General features: G+C 41.1%; 2 protein-coding genes across 4 annotated transcripts in view; both read left to right on the forward strand.

The window, feature by feature from the left end:
* The window catches only part of LOC119814114 (protocadherin gamma-A4), a 170,993-nt gene that overhangs the window by 31,205 nt on the left and 119,589 nt on the right, over nt 1-20,199 (forward strand). The window lies entirely within an intron of this gene.
* Nucleotides 12,470-20,184, forward strand: LOC121677183 (protocadherin gamma-A6-like). Its single transcript, XM_042055069.1, has 4 exons — nt 12,470-14,890; nt 15,016-15,133; nt 17,741-17,837; nt 20,040-20,184. The coding sequence occupies exons 1-4, from the start codon at nt 12,470-12,472 to the stop codon at nt 20,182-20,184; spliced, it is 2,781 nt and encodes a 926-aa protein (XP_041911003.1).

Raw genomic sequence — 20,199 nt, forward strand, 5'->3', positions numbered from 1 at the left:
CTCTGCCTCCCCAGTACTAGGATTATGAGCACTTGCCACTATGCCAGCTTTTTAAAAATGGGTTATCAGAATTGAACTCAGGTCTTTACACTTGGATATCAAGCATTTCATTTACCGAGCTATCTCCCCATCCCAGCTTCCATTACTTTTAAAGAAAAATTTTGTGTTTGATTATGTATCTGGAAACAAGCTTCGTGCAAAGGAGAAACATCCTTTAAATCTCTCTAAACATCTAATAGATTTTACATTATAAAATGCTTGTCCTATATGCTGTAAGTATGAGTACCCTATATACTTCATATTCTTTTAAATATTAGTTGTATGCATGTTAGGAAAGGTACCTTTCCCATAAGAATGAGGTGTTCATTCACTAGTGGAAGGCACTTCGCTTGCATATGTTTTGAGAGTCTTGTTTCAGTGATTTTTTTTTTTTTTGGTTTTTCGAGACAGGGTTTCTCTGTAGCTTTGAAGCCTATCCTGGAACTAGCTCTTGTAGACCAGGCTGGTCTCGAACTCACAGAGATCCGCCTGCCTCTGCCTCCCGAGTGCTGGGATTAAAGGCGTGCGCCACCACCGCCCGGCTGTTTCAGTGATTTTTAACGTTTGGAAGGTGCAGATGCTAAGACAGTGGAGATGGCTCAGTCGGTAGAGTGCTTACCATGTGAGCACCCACTAAGGCTGGAGAGATGGCTCAGTCGGTAGAGTGTTTACCATGTGAGCACCCACTAAGGCTGGAGAGATGGCTCAGTCGGTAGAGTGCTTACCATGTGAGCACCCACTAAGGCTGGAGAGATGGCTCAGCATTTAAGAGCACTTGTTGCTCTTGCAGAGGACCTCAGTTGGGTTCCCAGCACCCATATGGCAGCTCACAACTGCCTATAACTCCAGTTTCAGGGGATCTGACACCCTCCTCTGACTTCCATGGATTCCAGGCATGCACTTGGTACATATACAAGCAGACAATACACCTATACACATAAAATCAAAATAAATAATTTTTAAAAGAGCTCATCCCCAAAACCCAAGTACAAACAAAAAAGCTGGATACATGTCTATAACCCCAGTGCTGGGGAAGCAGGAGTGATGAAGATAAGAAGGCCCCTGGGACTTACCATCCAGGCAGACTAGCCAATCAGTGAGACGCAGGTTCAATGAAAGCCCCTGTCTCAAAAAATAAGAGAGTGATAGAAGAAGACACCTGACATAAACCTCTCACCTCTGCCTATCACCACCAAAATAATAATGATAATAATAAAAAGACAATGAATGTCTAGAATTCCGGTCATAATGAACAGTCTAAGGCTTTGTGAGATCATGTTGTTGTACACCTGACAAGTTTTAGACTAACAATATATTGCATAAGTTAAAGATATTTTTCTTTTGTGGGCTTCCTAATTTGGAAATGTAATTAAAACTGTAAGACTCTTTTAATCCCAGAACTCTGGAGGCAGAGGCAGGCAAATCTCTGAGTTTGAGGTCAGTTTGGTCTGCAGAATGAGTTTCAGGGCAGCCAGGAATATACAGAGAAACCCTGTCTCAGAAAAAAAAAAGCCTGTAAGGCACATATTATGACTATTGAAATCAGCATGTTTATTGACTAGCAAAGAATGTCAGTTTAAATTTCTTAAACGAGTTGGGTGTAATGGTGCACACCTTTAATCCCTGCACTCAGGAAGCAGAGGCAGGTAGATATCTGTGAGTTCAAGGTCAGTCTTATCTACACAATGAGTTCCAGGACAGTCAGAATCACGTGAATCATGTGAGAGGCCCTGTCTCAAAAAAATGTTTAAATAATTATAAGGTAAACTGGGGACCAAGGAAAAATTTATTGTCTTTTTTTCATACATTCAGTTATAAGTATTCATATCTCCCCTTCCAAGTTCAGATAATTTACCATTGTTAATCTACTTTGAAAAAAATACTATTGAGGACAATTGTACTGAGATAATGAACAATACTATTTGTGAATTATATTTTATTGCATGAGAACTCATATATGCATATGAGTTTGGATCACTCCCCCATTCCTTCCTTTCCAATCCTCTTCTAATCACCCCCACTTTGTCCTCCTAACTTTTTGTGATCTTTTAAAAAATAACTCCACTGAGTCCATTTAGTACTTCCTGTAATGCATGTGTATACAGAGTAATCTACTGAAAAATGGATAGCCTCTCAGAGCCCACATCCCTGAAGAAAACTGACTTCTTTCCCCCAGCAACTATCAATCGAAACATTTATCTAAATGGTTCTATTATTAATTAAACCTCAGGAGTCAGACAAGGATGAAACTTCTGGTGCCCCTCCTCATCCATGACAGTATTTTGGTTGGCTTCCACCCAGATTGCACTTTACTTTTTTTAAAAGGGGAACCCAGATGGCAAATGTGTCCTGTCCAGAAAGTGTCCCTGAACAGAGAGGGACATTCCTGCCACTACTTGCTCTTCACCACTGTGTACGGGGGCAGGCTGCTCAGGTGCTGCACCACCCATATCAGGGGGCTATGGCAAATGGAAAGGATAACATCCCCAGAGTTTAGGGATCAGCATCTCAGAGAATCCCTTTGCTAACTCCTGGGTACCAAGGTTGATGGCCATTGCCCCAGATGAGAGCGGCAGTAAGTATATCGCCTGCACCTTTACCAGTGCTGACAAGGTGGTTAGACAACTGTTCAAGCTGGACAGTAAAGGGGGAAACTCACCACTGATAGATAATTGGCCTTTGAAGAAGTGAAGAGCTACAAAATTGGAGTACAAGAAAATGATGGTGAAGTCACACTATACATTGCAAAATATAATGGGGAAATCCTGTGCTGAATAAAAGGAAAATTCCACTTATGATAGTTCAAGATTCAAAACACATATATAGGTAGGTAACAAAGAGAGCCTCAGACCAGAAGCAGAATCCAGAGTATAGTCCTGTTATCACAGTGAACAAATCTATTCCATTCTTCCATGACAAACTCACTCTGTAAATCTCATACATCACTGTCAACACTCAGTTTTCCATCAGGCCTCCTATATGGTCCATATAACTGAGAACAGTCCTCATCTAGAGCCTCCATCATGCAAGTAACTTCTTCACATCCTTCTTTGGGGCCTATCGACCATGTAGCCTACTCTATCTTAGTCAGAGACCTGGAGCTAAGTTTGTTATCCTATATGCCCCAAGTGGGGTTTACACAACCACCACAAAGAGCTACAGTCTTTCAAGCTGACACAGAGGTTCCACATTCAGGATTCTCCAGTACTCAATGCTAAGGTGGGCATGTGCATGGTGGGTGGGTAACCTCAGTGACAGCACCCAACATATGCTGTACCCAGTGCTGGGGCACAACTGTCCTGAGCTCTTCTATATAACACTGCCTGTCACATAGAGTCTGGTTACCTGATCATCAAAGCAGTAGTTATAGACATGATCTCTGAACACAATGCCTGGCTCTCCTACTTTGTGGGACTCTATAGCCTAGAACTACTTAGGGGAGGGAAAACTTGTACTGACCATACTTTGAGTGACAAAATGAAGTACATCACCAGTTTCTTACTCTAATAAATAATGAAGGTCAACTACCCTGTTCAGTCTCTGTTACACTGTGTGTAATCTTTGTAGACAGCTTGCAAGAGATGTCTCTGGACCTTAGTGCTTACCCATTCCCCCTCTGACCCCTGGGCAAGTCCCATCTTTACCTGATGGTAGTCCTTGCCTTGATCTTTGTGTTCTTCCTCCTTGCCATGGTTGTGGCTATTACCCTACATCTGTTGTTTACAGAGGCTGCTCGTTCATTCCTAGCTGCCCAGACTCGAAATAATCTCTCAGAAACTATATTATTTGCAATACTGTTTGGCCAATAGTTTAAGTGTATTTCTAGCTAGCTCTTACATCTTAAATTAATACATTTCTATTATTTTATATTTTACCACAAGGCTTGTGGCCTACTGGCAAGGATCCAACTGCAGTTCACAACTTTCTCCTCTGGAAGCTACATGGTGTCTCATTAACTCTGCCTACTTTCTCCCAGCATTCAGTTTAGTTTTCCCACCTAGCTCTATTCTACCCTATCACAAGCCAAAGCAGCTTCTTTAATCATTAACCAACAAAAGTAACACATATACAGAAGGATTCCCACATCATTTCCCCTTTTCTGTTCAAATAAAGAGGAAGGTTTTAACTTTAACAGAGTAAAATTACATATAACAAAACAGGTATCAAACAAGAGTTACAGTTACAATATTTATATCTACTTTATCTTTTATCATAACTAAGAAAAACTATAATTATAACTATCTATTCTTCAACTTCATCAAAACCCCCAGAAGTATATAATATTACCTGTTAACAGGAAGTGCATTGTAAGCAACTTCTAAAACTTTAGAAATGACAGAGACATCTCACTGCCTGGACTGTCACCCAAAGTTCTTTTGTAACATTGGGGCACCCATTTTCAGCCTACAGGCCCATAGTATCTGGCAGACTTTTCTATGAGACAGGAAATTTAAAGATCTCTTATGCCTTGTATTGGCAAAGTTCATCAGTTGCTTTCTTCTGTGTCCTGCAGAATGTCTGGCAGACTCTTATGAAGCAGAAACCCCAAAGGATGGTCTCACCTTTAGGGAAGTTCAGCAGTAATTTTTCTGTGGGTCCTACATATCTAGTTCATACAGCATAACTTCAAGCAGTCCAGGCAAGAGCAGTTTCTTGTCCAAATGGCTAACAAACTCCATAAGGAGCCTCTTTGATGCCTATCATCTTCTTGAAGTAGATTGATGCTGCCAGGACCAGATGTGTCTCATTGTCATCAAAAGTCTTAAGTTCTTAAAACATTTTAAATGCCATATTCTGTAGGTCTTTGAAAGGTTTGAAGATTATCTAACTGAAATACATCTCTATATATCTATAAAACCTAACATCACTACAAACTTGACTATTATAGATGACTATCTATTAACCTGTATTTCTTAATTATACATTGCATTTTTTAAATGAGATGTGCAAACACAATACCTTAATCAAGAGCAGAAATATGCATATGACAAAACTGACCTAAAATTTGTATTAATAGACCAAGATCCATACCAATGCAAAATATTCATATCTATAACATATCCCCTTTAAATGTAAGCAAACATGTATAAACAGTCATTTAGGGAATTTGGGAATTGTTGTCTTGAGTACTTCCTGTTGATTGGGGGCACTGTTAATCAGGTCTGTCATGGGGAATCCTGTGTGGTAGGTCGATCTCAGCCAGCAGTCCTAAAGTCATCATGAATGTTGAACCATCTGGACCATTGTTTCAGGAGGTCTTGTTTGATCAAACCACATTAGTCTGGAAGGAATCCACAGGTTCTCATTCTCTGTAGAAACAAAAGTAGAACCTCTTTTCCAAAGCAACATATCCTTACACCCAATTTTTGAAGTCAAGATACTATATGTGTGTGTGTGTGTGTGTGTGTGTCTGTGTGTGTCTGTGTGTGTGTGTGTGTGTGTGTGTGTTGGTTTAACTTAGCAGCCTATACCATGAAATGTCTCTCTGTATTTAGCGCATTCACAGTCAAAAATTAAATTCAAAGAAACACAATAATATACAAAATCCAAACTCTCTGTGTATATTCCTTTTTTTACATGGCTTATTTTTCTTACTCTATTACTTTTTATACAATTTTAATATTTATTTTATTATCTTTACTCCTTTAGTCTATGGCTGTATTGTTTTATATTACAACTGTCTATACTCTTGTTCCTCTTTCTCTCTCTCTCAAGCCTACATACATTTATCCAGCACTATGACCCACTTAGCAGTCTTTTCCATCTAGATTTAGCTTTATTGTATGCATATCTGTAATTATTTTTTGACCAGGAGTGCTTTTTTTCCTTTTAAATGCTAAACAAGCATGGCTAGGACCAACGCAAAGGTCCTGCCTACTTGCCGCACCCAGTCCAACATGGTGGAGGCATGTTTGCTGCCTCTGAGAGCCATTCCTTCCTCCCCAGGCCAGAGTTGCAGCAGGTCTATGTCACCATTAAGCAATTTGTAACACACTGTTCACAGACCCCGTTTAAGTACTTGGTCTCCTGAAGGAGCCAGAGCTGTATGTGCAACTATCATGAACCAGGAAGTAGCCATTTCATAAAGAAGCTGCATGGTTTTTTGTTTGTTCAATTTTTTTTACTATTAATGCTGAATCAGGAAGACCTCTCTTAAATGAGCTGTGGTGCCAGTGAACAGAGCCCATCAAAAAAGTGGCCAAACTTTGTTTTTGTGTGTGTGTGTCTAGAATTGTTTATAAGCTCTCTCAGGTTTTATGTGGACTTAGGTGGCACATATTGGTGCACCAATCTGTTGGCAGAGGCTGCTTGTTCATTCCCAGAAATGCTATTGGTCAAAGAGCAATGAGTATTACAAATAATGTAGTTTCTGGGTGATTATTTCAGGTCTGGGAAGCTAGGAACAAACAATCAGCCTCCACCAACAATCTGTTATACTCTTATAGGTACAATACTGGAGTCTGTTTTGAGCTTGATCTATGCTCCAAGACTGCATTTTTTTTTCTTTTTTCCAAACTATGACAAGGGATAAACCACCTAACATTCTTCAGGCACTGAGTTTAATTTTCTCAGCACAAAGCCCAAAGATGTCCTACCACAAGAATGAAGCCTTTTGGATTGAAAGTGCCAGACAGCAACAACAATCCAATCATGACTTTGATTCAATCAACATACAAATGGTTCCTTCAAATCTTTCCTATGTTATTGGGTGGTGGTGGCACACGTCTTTAATCCCAGCACTCAGGAAGCAGAGGCAAGTGGATCTCTGTGGGTTCAAGACCAGCCTGGTCTACAAAAGCTAGTTCCAGGACAGGCTCCAAAGCTACAGAGAAACCCTGTCTCGAAAAAAAAAAAACTTTTCTATGTATAATTAGGAGGGAACTCATTGACTCAGAGATGAGATAGTGTAAATTAAGTACTCCTTGATTCTGTTGTGTTTTGTTAATTTTTCTTGGAGTGAAGCATGTAGTAAGGAAATCCTTTGTCTTATCTGTGTTGCAATTGCTTTTCTGAAGAAAGTCTCCTAATGGTCTTAAATTTTTGTTAATTCTAAAACAATACAACAAAAAGATTTCAACAAAGCAATGTATCACATTATTATTATGACACATTATCTATACCTTTGGTAGTGCTTTGTTACGAAATATCCCTTTACACAGTGTGGAAATATGTCACTGTGATTGGTTTAATAAAGAGTTGATGGCCAATAGTTAGCAGGAAGGTTAGGCAGGACTTCTGGAGACAAAGAGTTTTTTGGGAAGAAGAAAGGCAGCATAACCAGCCAGCAAAGAAAGCAAGACATGCAGGAGGAGAAGTAAAGCCACAAGCCACGTGACAACATATTGACTAATAGAAATGGAGTAATTTAAGTTATAAGAGCTAGTTAGAAACAAGTCTAAGCTAAGGTCAAGCTTTTATAATTAATAATAAGCTTCTGTGTCATGATTTGGGGGGCTGGTGGTTCAAAAAACCCTGCTGTACTTGATGCAAAATGTGGGACCACACATAGGCCTGAGAAAGTTTTTTTTAAAAAATTTCAGAACACAGAGTCAAACACGGCTTCCTGGTGAACACGGTCTCTCATATAGGCTCAGTAGCATACAGAGATGTGGCTACTAACCACTACCTGTGGGCTGGATCCAGCCACCAGCACCATGCACTAAGCTGAGTCACATGGTATCTGACAAAGTTTAAGATTTGTAACACACAAGCTGGGCGGTGGTGGTGCACGCCTTTAATCCCAGCACTCGGGAGGCAGAGGCAGGCGGATCTCTGAGTTCGAGGCCAGCCTGGTCTACAAGAGCTAGTTCCAGGACAGGCTCTAGAAACTACAGGGAAACCCTGTCTCGAAAAACAAAAAAAAAAAAACATTTGTAACACACAAAAAAGTCAGAGAATGCTGCAGGTTCTCAGCAAAGACAAATCCACACGAAAAAAAAATCTAAACAGGTAACAGTGTGTTTAAAATTTGTGCCTAGGCTTAAAAACTAAATGAAAATGGGTTTAGACAGTCATAGAAAAATGTAAAGTTTATAAATAATAATATAAAGTCTTTAAAGAGAATAAAATAATGTAAAAAATATCATCCACATAAAGATGGAAAATATACATAGAGTCTGGATCCTATATGGTGTCTTGTTGGCTTTAACACTTTTGATTGCTGATGAGTGAACACCAAATGCTGAGAGACACAGGAATCTAAGAGGTACTGCTGTATTAAACCAGCCTAGATACTTTAGGCATGCCTTAACTTTAAAATGGAATTCAAAAAATGTATTGTGTTGGGAAAGAGGTTATGCTTTTGTTTCCACAAGGTTAAAGAGAATCAGATTTGATGGAGGAGGAAACCTCCTGAAAAGTATTGACTGCAGATATAAAGAAATAAACCTACAGCAACTACAAGACAGGTGACATAGGTGCTCAAACATAAAACAAAAAATCATCTTTGGCTGGATTATGTACAATGTACAGTCCATACTTGTATTAATGCAGATATGTATGTTACCTTTAAAAGCTTGTGTGTTTTCAGAGCAAAAGAACAAAACACCACAAAAAACAGGTGGTCCAGGTGATCCCGTCTCTCAGAATGCCTCTCTTGTAATTTCCTCAGAGTTGTGCATCCAGAACTGCTTCAAGCCTGCTGGCTGAGACGGTCTAGTCTCACAGACTAATATGGCCAGGACTGCAGATAATCCTTGCACAGAGAATGGACACCAAAGCTTATAGCTCGTTTTTCTAGAACATGACCATTGTCTCAGTGTTCTCAGAGTTCCCTAAAGACTCCAACACCTCAGACAACAGGAAGCAGTCTAGAAAACATGATGCCCACATTCCTAAGAGGTGAGGTGGGTGGGTTTTTGGTCATTTAGTGAATTGTAAATGTTTGTTATCATTTAGGGGTGTTAGTTATAAGTTGTTATTAATCATGGTCAGGAAAAAGGCTGAACAAAAGAGATTACATACAGAGGTCTCTTTCTGAAGGGAAAAGGGTGAGGTATATTATGGAAATGATGGGATAAAGGGTGGATTGTTGAGTCCAATGTTTGAACAACCACTAGTCTCAAATATTTGCTTTGGTATGGATTTTTGTATATTGATATAAATTTTTTGTTATATTCTATATATGTTTCTATTCTTGTTTAAGGTATTGTACCTATGCAGCTCATTTTTAAATCTAATGTAAAGTTTTAGTCCTTGGAAATTATTTAAGATAATAAAGAAATACAGGTTATTAGTCATCTATAACAGTAGTCATGTTAGATATGTTTTCAAGGTTATATAAAGATATATTTTAGATAGATAGATGATCTTCAAACACTCTGAAAACCTGCAGAACATAGCATTTTAAATGTCATAATAACATAAGGCTTTTTATGACAGTGAGACATGTCTGTTCCTGGCAGTACCAACCTACTTCAAAAAAGGATGATGGGCATCAAAGAACCATCATATGGAGTTCCTTGCTTAGACTGCTGACAATATGCTGTCCAAATTGGACAAGCAGGACCCCAAAGAAGGAAACTACAGAACTTTGCCAAGAAAAGGTAGGACAGTCCTTCAAAAAGTCCTGCTTCACAGAAAAGTTTGTCAGATATTCTAGGCCGTAAGGCCAAAGATGGATGCTCCAGCATAACAGAGGAACCTAGGAATGACTGCCCAGGCTACCAGATGTTGCTGTCATTTCTTAGTTTTGGAAGTTGTTTGCTCTGTACGTCCTGTTTACTCAGGTAATATTATATCCTTCTCAGGTCTCTGATGGGGTTGAAGACTAGATAAAGTTACAGGTTCTCTTAGTCATGATAGAAAGTAATTTAGCTACAAAACTTTGGACTCATCAAGAGAGGATAGATAATGGACTATTTGCTCTAAATTTGCCAAATACAAATGGACTGGACATTGTAAATGTAATTCTAATCTGATAATTGTTCTTATTATTTGGAGTTATTGTATGTTAGTGCTAAAACCTTTCCTTTTTATTTAGAGGAAAGGGGGAAATGTTGCAGAATATCCCTTCGCACTGTGTGAAAATGTGTCAGATTGGCCAATAGCCAGCAGGAGGAAATTAGGCAGGACTTCTGGGGGACAGAGGGGTTTGGGGGGAAGAAGAAAGGCAGAGTTGCCAGCCAGAAGCAAAGGAAGCAGGACATGCAGGAGGGGAGGTAAATGCCATGAGCCACGTGATAGCATATAGATTAGCATAAATAAGTTAATTTAAGTTATATGAGCTAGTTAGAAACAAGCCTAAGCTAAGGCCAAATTTTCATAATTTCATATTAAGTCTCTGTGTCATGATGTTGGGGCTGACAGTCCAAAAAAAAAAAGCCTGCTGTAGTGCTTAGCATTAAATTCAAAACTTTTGACATCTAAACAAGCATGCTACTACTGGGTTATATTCCTGTTTTAGTCACTGTTCTGTTGCTGTGATGAGACACTGTGACCATGGTAACTCTTATAAATGTTTCAGAGGTTTAGTCCTTTGTTCTGGTGGGGAGCATGGCAGCATGCAGGCAGACTTGGTGCTGGAGGACTAGCTAAGGATTCTACATCAGGATCTACAGGCAGCAGGAAGAGACAGACAGACTCTGGGACCAGCTTGGGCTTTTGAAACCCCAAAACCCACCCCTAATGACATACTTCCTTAAACAAGACCACACCTACTCCAACAAGGCCACACCTCTTAATCCTTTCAAATAGCGCCACTCCTTAAGCAACCAAATATGTGAGCCAGTGGAGGCCATTGTTATTCAAACCACATTCCCAACCCCAGACATTATCTTCTGAATTTAACAGAACTCCATACAATTCAACAATCCACTTACTTTGCATGCAGTCAATCACAAATATCTTGTGTACAATATAATAAATAAATGTATTAAAAATGTTTTATGTAGCATGGAAGACATGTACAAAAATAAGTCCTCTTTTTCAACTGAAGACTCCTTGTCGGCATGAGTTTGACACATACAAGAAGGAATATGACAGACAAAACAACTCAAGGGATCGTGTCATGAATAATGAGACATGGTCTGAACATGAGGTCTGTGTTAAAAATACCCGTGAGTGGATGTTTGTTTCAATGTAGCGCTGGCATGTTCATATACAGCGTAGTCTTCTGAGAGTGATAGGAATGAATATGACCTAAATTTGTGGAGAGTCAATACACGAGAGGCAGATCTGCCTTAAAATGGTTCCTAAAGAGAATCGTTTGAAAACTCACTTCCCCCAAAGTGAGAAGCTGCCAGAGATCCTCCCGTGGACAATGGTTTCATTGTCATGAGTGTGTGTTTTTAATTCAAGGAGAGATAAAAGAATTTTGCTTGGTATCACAACTAGATTAAGTATCTTTCTTGAGAAAGGGAATTTTCAGAAATCTTGAACTTCGGTGACCTCAATGGACAGTGAAGGGATCACACGTGGAATCCCTTCGATAAAAAATGTGTTGGTGGGCAATGGTAGTGCACACTTTTAATCCCAGCACTTGGGAGGCAGAGGCAGGTGGATCTCTGAGTTCAAGGCCAGCCTGATATGTGAATTCCAGGACTGTCGGGACTACACAGAAAAACTCTGTCTCAAAAAAAAAAGTATTGACTTTACAATAAAAAAGTTTTATGTAGCCAGGCAGTGGTGGCACATGCCTTTAATCCCAGCACTCAGGAGGCAGAGGCAGGTGGATCTCTGTGAGTTCGAGGTCAGCCTGGTCTACACGAGTTCATTCCAGGATAGGTACCAAAAACTACAGAGAAACCCTGTCTTGAAAATCCAAAAAAAAAGTTTTATGTAGCCTATAGATTTTCGCTTTCTCTTTATTTTTTTAAAAAGCATACACAAAATGTAGCCTTTTTTTTTACAGCTGTTCTTTAAATGCTAACTAGAAAAGACATATAAAAATGGCAACTCTCCTATTTGCCGACATTGTAGTAGATCCGTTCATCATATGTTTATAGTTATCAATGACCTTACTAACAATGGATAAATGCAGGTGATGATTCAAGACTTCCAGAAAAGTGTGATACCATTTCTAACCTACAAGATTCTAAGAAATATTTACACAAAAAAGTGAGCATTTTTCAGGGAACACTTAGGATCACTTGAAATTGAGCATATTAATCTTATGTTTCGTTCAGTCTCTTATGGAGATAAATATAAATGCCATAACTGCAAATTTAACAGAAATAAAATCCTCTACCAGCTTCACAAGATGGATGCAATATGAAGTTCAGACTCTAAGTGTCGCTGTTCCCTAACCCGAGCAAGAAAATCAGTAGGAACCGGTTGTGTCCTGTTTGCTGTGCGGGAATTCTAACCTGAAATGGTTATCAACTGGTCTCTCTTCATTTAAGGACCTTCACCTCTAATTTTGTGCATTGCAAAGTGGGGTGGAGCTGTTCGTCCTACCAGTAATCGCTAGGAAGTCTTTAACAAGCTTGTCATGGCGGCCCTGCAGAGGCGCCCGCCCTGTTGTGAGCTGCTCCTGCTTTTCAATCTCCTGTGGTGGTTGTGGAGTTCCGAAGCTGGGCCGATCCGCTACTCTATTCCTGAGGAGCTGGACAAAGGCTCCTTCGTGGGCAGCATCGCCAAGGACCTGGGGCTGGAGCCCCGCGAGCTGGCGGAGCGCGGGGTCCGCATCGTCTCCAGAGGTAGGTCGCAGCTTTTCTCCCTGAACCCGCGAAGCGGCAGCTTGGTCACCGCGGGCAGGATAGACCGGGAGGAGCTCTGCGCCCAGAGCGCGCCCTGTCTCGTGAGCTTTAACATCCTTGTGGAGGATAAACTAAATCTTTATCCCGTGGAAGTGGAAATAGTAGATATTAATGACAATGCACCGCGATTCTTAAAGGAAGATTTGGAAGTGAAAATTCTCGAAAATGCAGCTCCGTCCTCTCGTTTTCTACTAATGGATGTCTATGACCCTGATGTGGGAGTGAACTCCATTCAGAGCTTCAAGCTCAGTGATAATAATCACTTCTCAGTACATGTGCAAAGCCAAACCCATGGGCCCAAGTACCCAGAGCTGGTGTTGGAGCATACCCTGGACAGGGAGGGAGAAGCGGTTCACCATCTGGTCCTTACTGCCATGGATGGTGGTGAGCCTGTCCGGACAGGCATGGCACGCATTCTGGTAACTGTTGTAGATACGAATGACAATGCCCCAGTCTTTGCTCAGCCTATCTATCGTGTAAGTGTTCCTGAAAATCTGCCAGTGGGTACCCGATTCTTAACAGTTAATGCCACCGACCAGGACGAAGGAGTCCACGCAGAAATAACATATTCCTTTGTGAAGCTCACAGAAGAGATCTCACAGATTTTCTGCTTGGATCGTCTAACTGGAGAAATTTCCACTTCTGAAACTCTAGACTATGAGGATTCGAAATTTTATGAGCTGGATGTTGAAGCGCGGGATCAGCCAGGTCTTCAGGACAGAGCCAAAGTCTTAATAACCGTCTTGGATGTGAACGACAACGCGCCAGAAGTGGCCGTAACATCTGGGAGCAGAGCAGTTGCTGAAAACGCACCTCCGGGGACAGTAATTGCTCTTTTGCAAGTTTATGATAAAGACTCTGAACAGAATGGCCTGGTGACATGCTCTATCTCAGACAGTCTCCCATTTAAACTGGAAGAATCGCTAGACAATTATTTTCGACTAGTGACAAAGACAGAACTGGATCGGGAACAGGTGTCCTCATACAACATCACTGTGACAGCCACAGACAGAGGAACGCCACCTCTGTCTACAGCAAGGATCATCTCCTTGGATGTGGCAGACATTAATGACAATCCGCCAGTTTTCTCCCGTTCATCCTACTCTGTTTATGTCCCTGAGAACAACCCTAAAGGCATCTCCATCTTCTCTTTGAACGCAGTGGACCCTGACAGTGACAAGAATGCCGAAATTATCTACTCTCTGGAAGAGACCTTCCAGGGAGCACCTCTCTCCTCCCTCCTCTCCATCAACTCCAACGCTGGTGTCCTGTATGCACTGTGTTCCTTCGACTATGAACAGTTTAAAGAACTCAATCTACTGGTGTCGGCGAGCGACAGAGGGAAACCCCCACTCAGCAGCAATGTGTCACTAAACTTGTTTGTGCTGGACCAGAATGACAATGTACCTGAGATCCTGTACCCTGCCCTCCCCACTGATGGTTCTACTGGTGTGGAACTGGCACCCCGCTCTGCAGAGCCTGGGTACCTAGTGACCAAGGTAGTGGCAGTGGACAAAGACTCAGGACAGAATGCCTGGCTGTCTTACCGCCTGCTCAAGGCCAGCGAGCCAGGGCTCTTCACAGTGGGGCTGCACACAGGCGAGGTACGCACTGCCCGGGCCCTGCTGGACAGAGATGCTCTGAAGCAGAGCCTGGTGGTGTCTGTGCAGGACCACGGCCAGCCTCCTCTCTCGGCCACTGTCACACTCACTGTGGCTGTGGCCAGCAGCATTCCTGACATCCTGGCTGACTTGGGCAGCCTTGATCTTCCACAAAAGTCTGATGATTCAAGCCTTACAATCTATCTGGTGGTGGCAGTGGCCACCGTCTCTTGCATCTTCCTTGCTTTTGTTATGGGGCTCCTAGTGCTTAGGCTGTGGCACTGGCATAAGTCAAGACTGCTGAAGGCCACAAGGAAAGGTGTATCAAATATGTCCACTTCACACTTTGTGGGTATTGATGGGGTACAGGCTTTCCTGCAGACCTATTCCCACGAGGTCTCCCTCACAGCAGACTCGAGGAAGAGTCATCTGATCTTTTCCCAGCCCAACTATGCCCACACACTCATCAGTCAGGAGGGCTGTGAGAAAAATGAACCTTTATTGATACAGGAAGACTCAGCTTTTTGCAAAGAGGAAGACTCTCTTGATCAGGTAAGGTTATTGCTTTTATTTAAAAATATACAGTAAATTGTAATGTTCTCTTTGAACAGCGATAAGTCTTTTCTCTTTTGCATATTTGCATATTTGCCATTGTTTGCATATGAACTGTCTCCCAGAGAGCCAAGGCTTCATCTCCAATGAGAGGTGATCTTTCGGACAGGTGTTGTATTGTAAGAATTCTGACCTCATCAGTGGATCGATCCATTGATGGGTTAATAAGTGGGTGGACTAAAGGTAAGCGACAGAAGCTCTGGAGGGTGGGTCCCAGTAGGAGGAAGTTGGTTGCTTGGAGATACAACCTTGAAGGGTATAATATTCCCTGGAGTTGTGTTTACTGAAGCCACAAGGCGAACAGCCTAGTTCTACTACACGCTCCTACTGTGATGTTCGGTTTCACCACATCCTCAGAGTAACAGCGCACGAGTACAGAGAACAAAACTCTGAACCTGTGAGTCAAAAACAAATCTCTCTCCCTTTTAGTTAATTTCTTAGGATGTTTTTGTCACAGCAATGAAAACTCGCAATATAACTCTGGTGTTTTCCATTTCTATCAGCAGAGCTCTGTCTCTTTCTTGATTATCATAGGAAAAAATTCTTATTTCATACTCTGTATTTGTTTACTCCTTTCTTCTATAGCTTTGATTTTATACATCTCATTTCCAAGGGATTTTTTTTTCCTGTTATAGGAGAGTTAGGCAATTTCTATTCAAATCTGGAAACTGGAATTAAAGCTTCTACTATGTACAGTTAAGATCTTAGTTTTTCATTTTCTCTCAATATTACATAATAATTGCAGATGTCTTCCAAAATGGTGATTCGCCACATGAGAGTTATTTTCCTTTTATTCAGACAAAATATCTTGTTTCCCAAGCTGTCCTCACTTAGCTGACCTTGAACTTCCAATCCTTCTGCTTCTGCCTCAGGGGTGTGTACTACCACACCTGGTTTATCAAGTGTTTATCAAGTGGAGAATCAAACCCAGGGCATAGTGCATGCTAGGCAAGCATTCGACCAACTTTCGCCGTTCTTAGTGAAAGTTATGTGCACATTTTCAATCTTTGCGTCTTGGTTGTTTCTTCCCATGCCCTACTTAGAGAGGGCTGACTTTCTGTTCCAGTATCCTTTTGTGACATTTGTCTGATGCTGACCTGGCCATAAACTGATTGCTGGTGTAAATGCCTAATGGGCCATTTAGCTATTAGCATTTTCCTGCTACACATGTTCAATATAAATTACGTTTAAAGCTGAGTGGCTTTGCTGATCCGCCGTCCTTTATAGTGGCATCCTTTCACAAGGACATCATGTGTTTGTCTCTGATCTCTGAACAGAGGAAAACACATAACCTTCCAAATGCTGGAAGGTGTGTTGCCATGCCTCTCCTCTCTGAGATGGACGCAGGTTAAGGTCTTTCCCAGTAAGACACCACCTCGTGGTGCTACACAGATTACTAAATATGGGTTAAAGCAAGATGTGAGAATTAGCCAATAAGGGGCTGAAACTAATAGGCCAGGCAGTGTTTAAATGAATACAGTTTGTGTGTTGTTATTTTGGGGCATAAGCTAGCCAGGCAGCTGGGAGCGGGGCGGCAGAACGCGGCCCACTGCTCCTTCTACAAATGGCGCCCAGACGTGGATAACCGAATCCACAGAAAACCTGAGAATGCTTGGGAAAGAGTAGAGTAAAGCATATTTTCTTGGTAGCAGCAATTTCTCGGATCTGCTCTGCTTGCTAGAGGCAAGCAAGCACTCTTACTAAGAGAGGCTTCCTGACTCAGCTTTAGCTGCAAAACCCTGCAGCTCTTTAAGAGGACCTGCCATGAAACACTTAAATAGTGTTGATAAAAAGGCAACCTCATGCTTTTCGGTTTTCAGCCGTATCAGGAAAAAAGCTGCGCCATTTTAAAATGCTGCCCTTGAACTCGTGATCCTCCTGCCTCTGCCTCCTTCAGCAAATCCTACCAGCGTGCGCCACCACAACCGGCCCTTTATGGTTCTTGCTTCAGTCAGAGGTCACAAATGCACTGAGCTTCGTCTTGGCTGCTGCCATTGCAATGATTCCAAAGAAACAACCTTTTTTTACTTCTTATGAATTAAATTCTAAAAATCACTGATGCCTCTGGAGGGGACTGCCTAATCTTTGGGGCTTAAAAAATGGAATAATATGCTTGGAGCCATTTGTCACTCTTTTAAGCCAATGAGAATCTCTATGGTCTTCCAGTTGATACTAAACTTTTTTTTTTTTTTGGTTTTTTGAGACAGGGTTTCCCTGTAGTTTCTAGAGCCTGTCCTGGAACTAGCTCTTGTAGACCAGGCTGGCCTCGAACTCAGAGATCCGCCTGCCTCTGCCTCCCGAGTGCTGGGATTAAAGGCGTGCGCCACCACCGCCCGGCGATACTAAACTTTTTAAACCTTGCTTTATCTACTTCACACAGTTCTAAAAGATGAAATAAAACAACTTTGTGGAATCTCTTTTCAGCAATAAAGTAGTATAGTTAACAAGTTTATTGACATCACTATTATTATAATTGCTATACAGTTAAATTAACTACAATAACATATGTGTATTGGGTACTTGATAAAAATTAATAATGAAAATGAATTTTAATATAAAATCACTTAAAGGAAATACCTCTAAAAATATAGCCTGACTAGTGAATTGGAGGATGAAGATTTAATGGATTTAATGTATACAAGTGAAAATTTGCATAATTTAGCATTTAAAGAAAATAAGCTTCTGTCACACAGGAACTAGAGTTTAACACGTAGGAACTCTATATCTAAGGATTTGAAGGAAATGAGGGTTATTATTCAGAGGAGTTGATTTTATTCTTTATGGTTGAAGATACAGATAATGTTATGGATTACCAAGCAAAAAATGATAGTTCCTTAATTGTCAAAGTTACTCCAACAGGAATAACAAGAAAGGGACTCTCACTGAGGTGGGAGAGTCTCTGATTGGCCCTCCTCAAAAGTAAGCAGTTGAGGATTAGGTAGGTGTGGTGGTGTACATCTTAATCCCAGACCTTAGAGGACTGAAGCAGAAGTCTGAAGCTAGCCTGTGCTACACAGTGAGAAGCTGCCTCAAGGCAGATGGGATAAAATTGATAGCCAAGGGATTAATAAAATTCAGAAGATCCAATAATGTGCAGAGCTGCTGAACAATTAAATTTTTCCCAATCCTGTTAGAAGATTCCGTGATCTAACAATGGAACGGGCTGGCTACTCATACTCCTCAATGTTCACATGAAATAAAAACAAGCTTAGAAATACATAATTGAAAATGTATGGGACTCTTCCTTCGTAACCTGATGCTGACAGTCATAATAAAGATAAATTAAGAGACTGGAAGCCAGATCTTTGGTCCAGGATTTGCCGGCTATGTACAAAGCTCCCGTGTCAATCCTCAACACTACAAAGCTAAGTAACAATGAGCTTGCCTTGCCCTTCTTTTTTTTTTGGTTTTTCAAGACAGGGTTTCCCTGTAGTTTCTAGAGCCTGTCCTGGAACTAGCTCTTGTAGACCAGGCTGGCCTCGAACTCACATAGATCCGCCTGCCTCTGCCTCCCGAGTGCTGGGATTAAAGGCGTGTGCCACCACTGCCTGGCTTGCCTTGCCCTTCTGATGCCCTTGGTTTAAACACTGCCACAGGGGAAGGAGGAGGGAGGAACAAAGAGAGGGAAGAGAAAAAAGGAAAGAAAAATGGGCAAGAAAAGAAGGGAAAGAGAGAAGAAGAAAACCAAAACTAACAAGTTTTTAGACACGATCTTGTTGTGCAGCACAGTGCAGGCTAGAACTCCCTGTCTGACCATCCTGGCCATAAACTTGGGATCCTCTTGCCTCCACCTCCCAAATGCTAGACTACCACCATACCTGACTAGTTTATGCTTTTAAATAAGAAGATGGGAGTAATACATGTTTTCCTAAGTCGACAATGTGTCATTTATATGTTTGTAGTTATTATGGAAGTTTTTCTTTCCAGTCATGAGTTTTCAAGTTGGTTTGTTTGAACATTGGTAATATGGTTCTTTGGTTTTGTTTTAATTCAACACTAATTTTAAAGAATCCATATCTTATGTATTAGCCATGTGAATTAAGTATCCTCCTACAGCTGGTCAGTGATGATGCACACCTTTGATCTCAGCACTTGGGAGGCAGGGGCAGGCAGATCTCTGTGAGTTCAAGGCCAGCCTGGTCTACAGAGCAAGTGCCAGGATAGACTCCAAAACTACACACAGAAACCCTGTCTCAAAAAAAACAAAAAATATGATTGTGTTATAAGCTCTGAGAGGACCAGGGCTATTTAACTTTATCATCAATATTGAGTGATTTTAAACTGCATCTTGACTATCCATCAGCACTGCCAAAGTTAACTGGGCTTCGTGGGTAAATGCCTGGTTTATTTTAGTCTTTCACCTGAGCATCCTGTGACCATAAAATTTGAACAAATAAAGCATTTCACTGTAGAAAAATCCATCTGCTTCTACCCTCACCATAGCCATTTATTCACGGGAGCTGGTCAACTAACTATGGAACATCAGGAAATCAGGAACTAAAGGAGCTTTCAAACAACTTACCATGCAAATAATTAGCACCAAGCTAAGCTGTCAGAGAGTTTGACCGTGTATTGGGTTCTGGATCCTCATGGAAACAAATCCACAAGATCACCTGGCTGTTTTATCATCTGCATGTATCATCCGTTTCTGATCAAACAGCTGTCAAAGTGGCAGTTGTCAAGGGAAAGAATAAACTAGCAGAGAGAGTCGATGTAAAATATCTACATTTTTAGGGAGAAATAAACTGAACAGAGCTTCAAACAACTGTTCATCAACAGAAGGTAACATAGTATATAAAGATATATTTGCAGTGTAGAATTACCAGATAGACTTAAATAAAGTTTACATCTTTGCCTACAAAAGCTTAATTTTCCTCTAACTAAAATGTGAATTGGTGCCCAAGAACATAACTTCAAACTCGCTCCGTGAGAAGATGTTTTTAAAAGCATTTGGATTTATCAAATAGTCTATACCTTAAAATGCATCTTTAAAGTATATTCGTAGTGTCCGGAGGTGAAGAAACTTAAATAAAGAGAAGTTTTGAAGAAGTAAACAGCTTTCTGTAAAATCAGTTCATTTTGCTTCAAGATGGTGCAGTAACCTGAAAAGGACTCTGCGTGCCGCTGTTCACCAACCAGGAGAAGATGGTGCCGCTCAGAACCACCGAGTTTACAGCACAAAGGACAGACTGATACTAGCCCTCCTCCGAGCTGCGCCAAGCTCAACCCTTTAATCAGCTGGATTCCCT

The sequence above is a fragment of the Arvicola amphibius genome, chromosome 5 (genome assembly GCF_903992535.2).
Source record: "Arvicola amphibius chromosome 5, mArvAmp1.2, whole genome shotgun sequence".
Taxonomy (NCBI): domain Eukaryota; kingdom Metazoa; phylum Chordata; class Mammalia; order Rodentia; family Cricetidae; genus Arvicola; species Arvicola amphibius.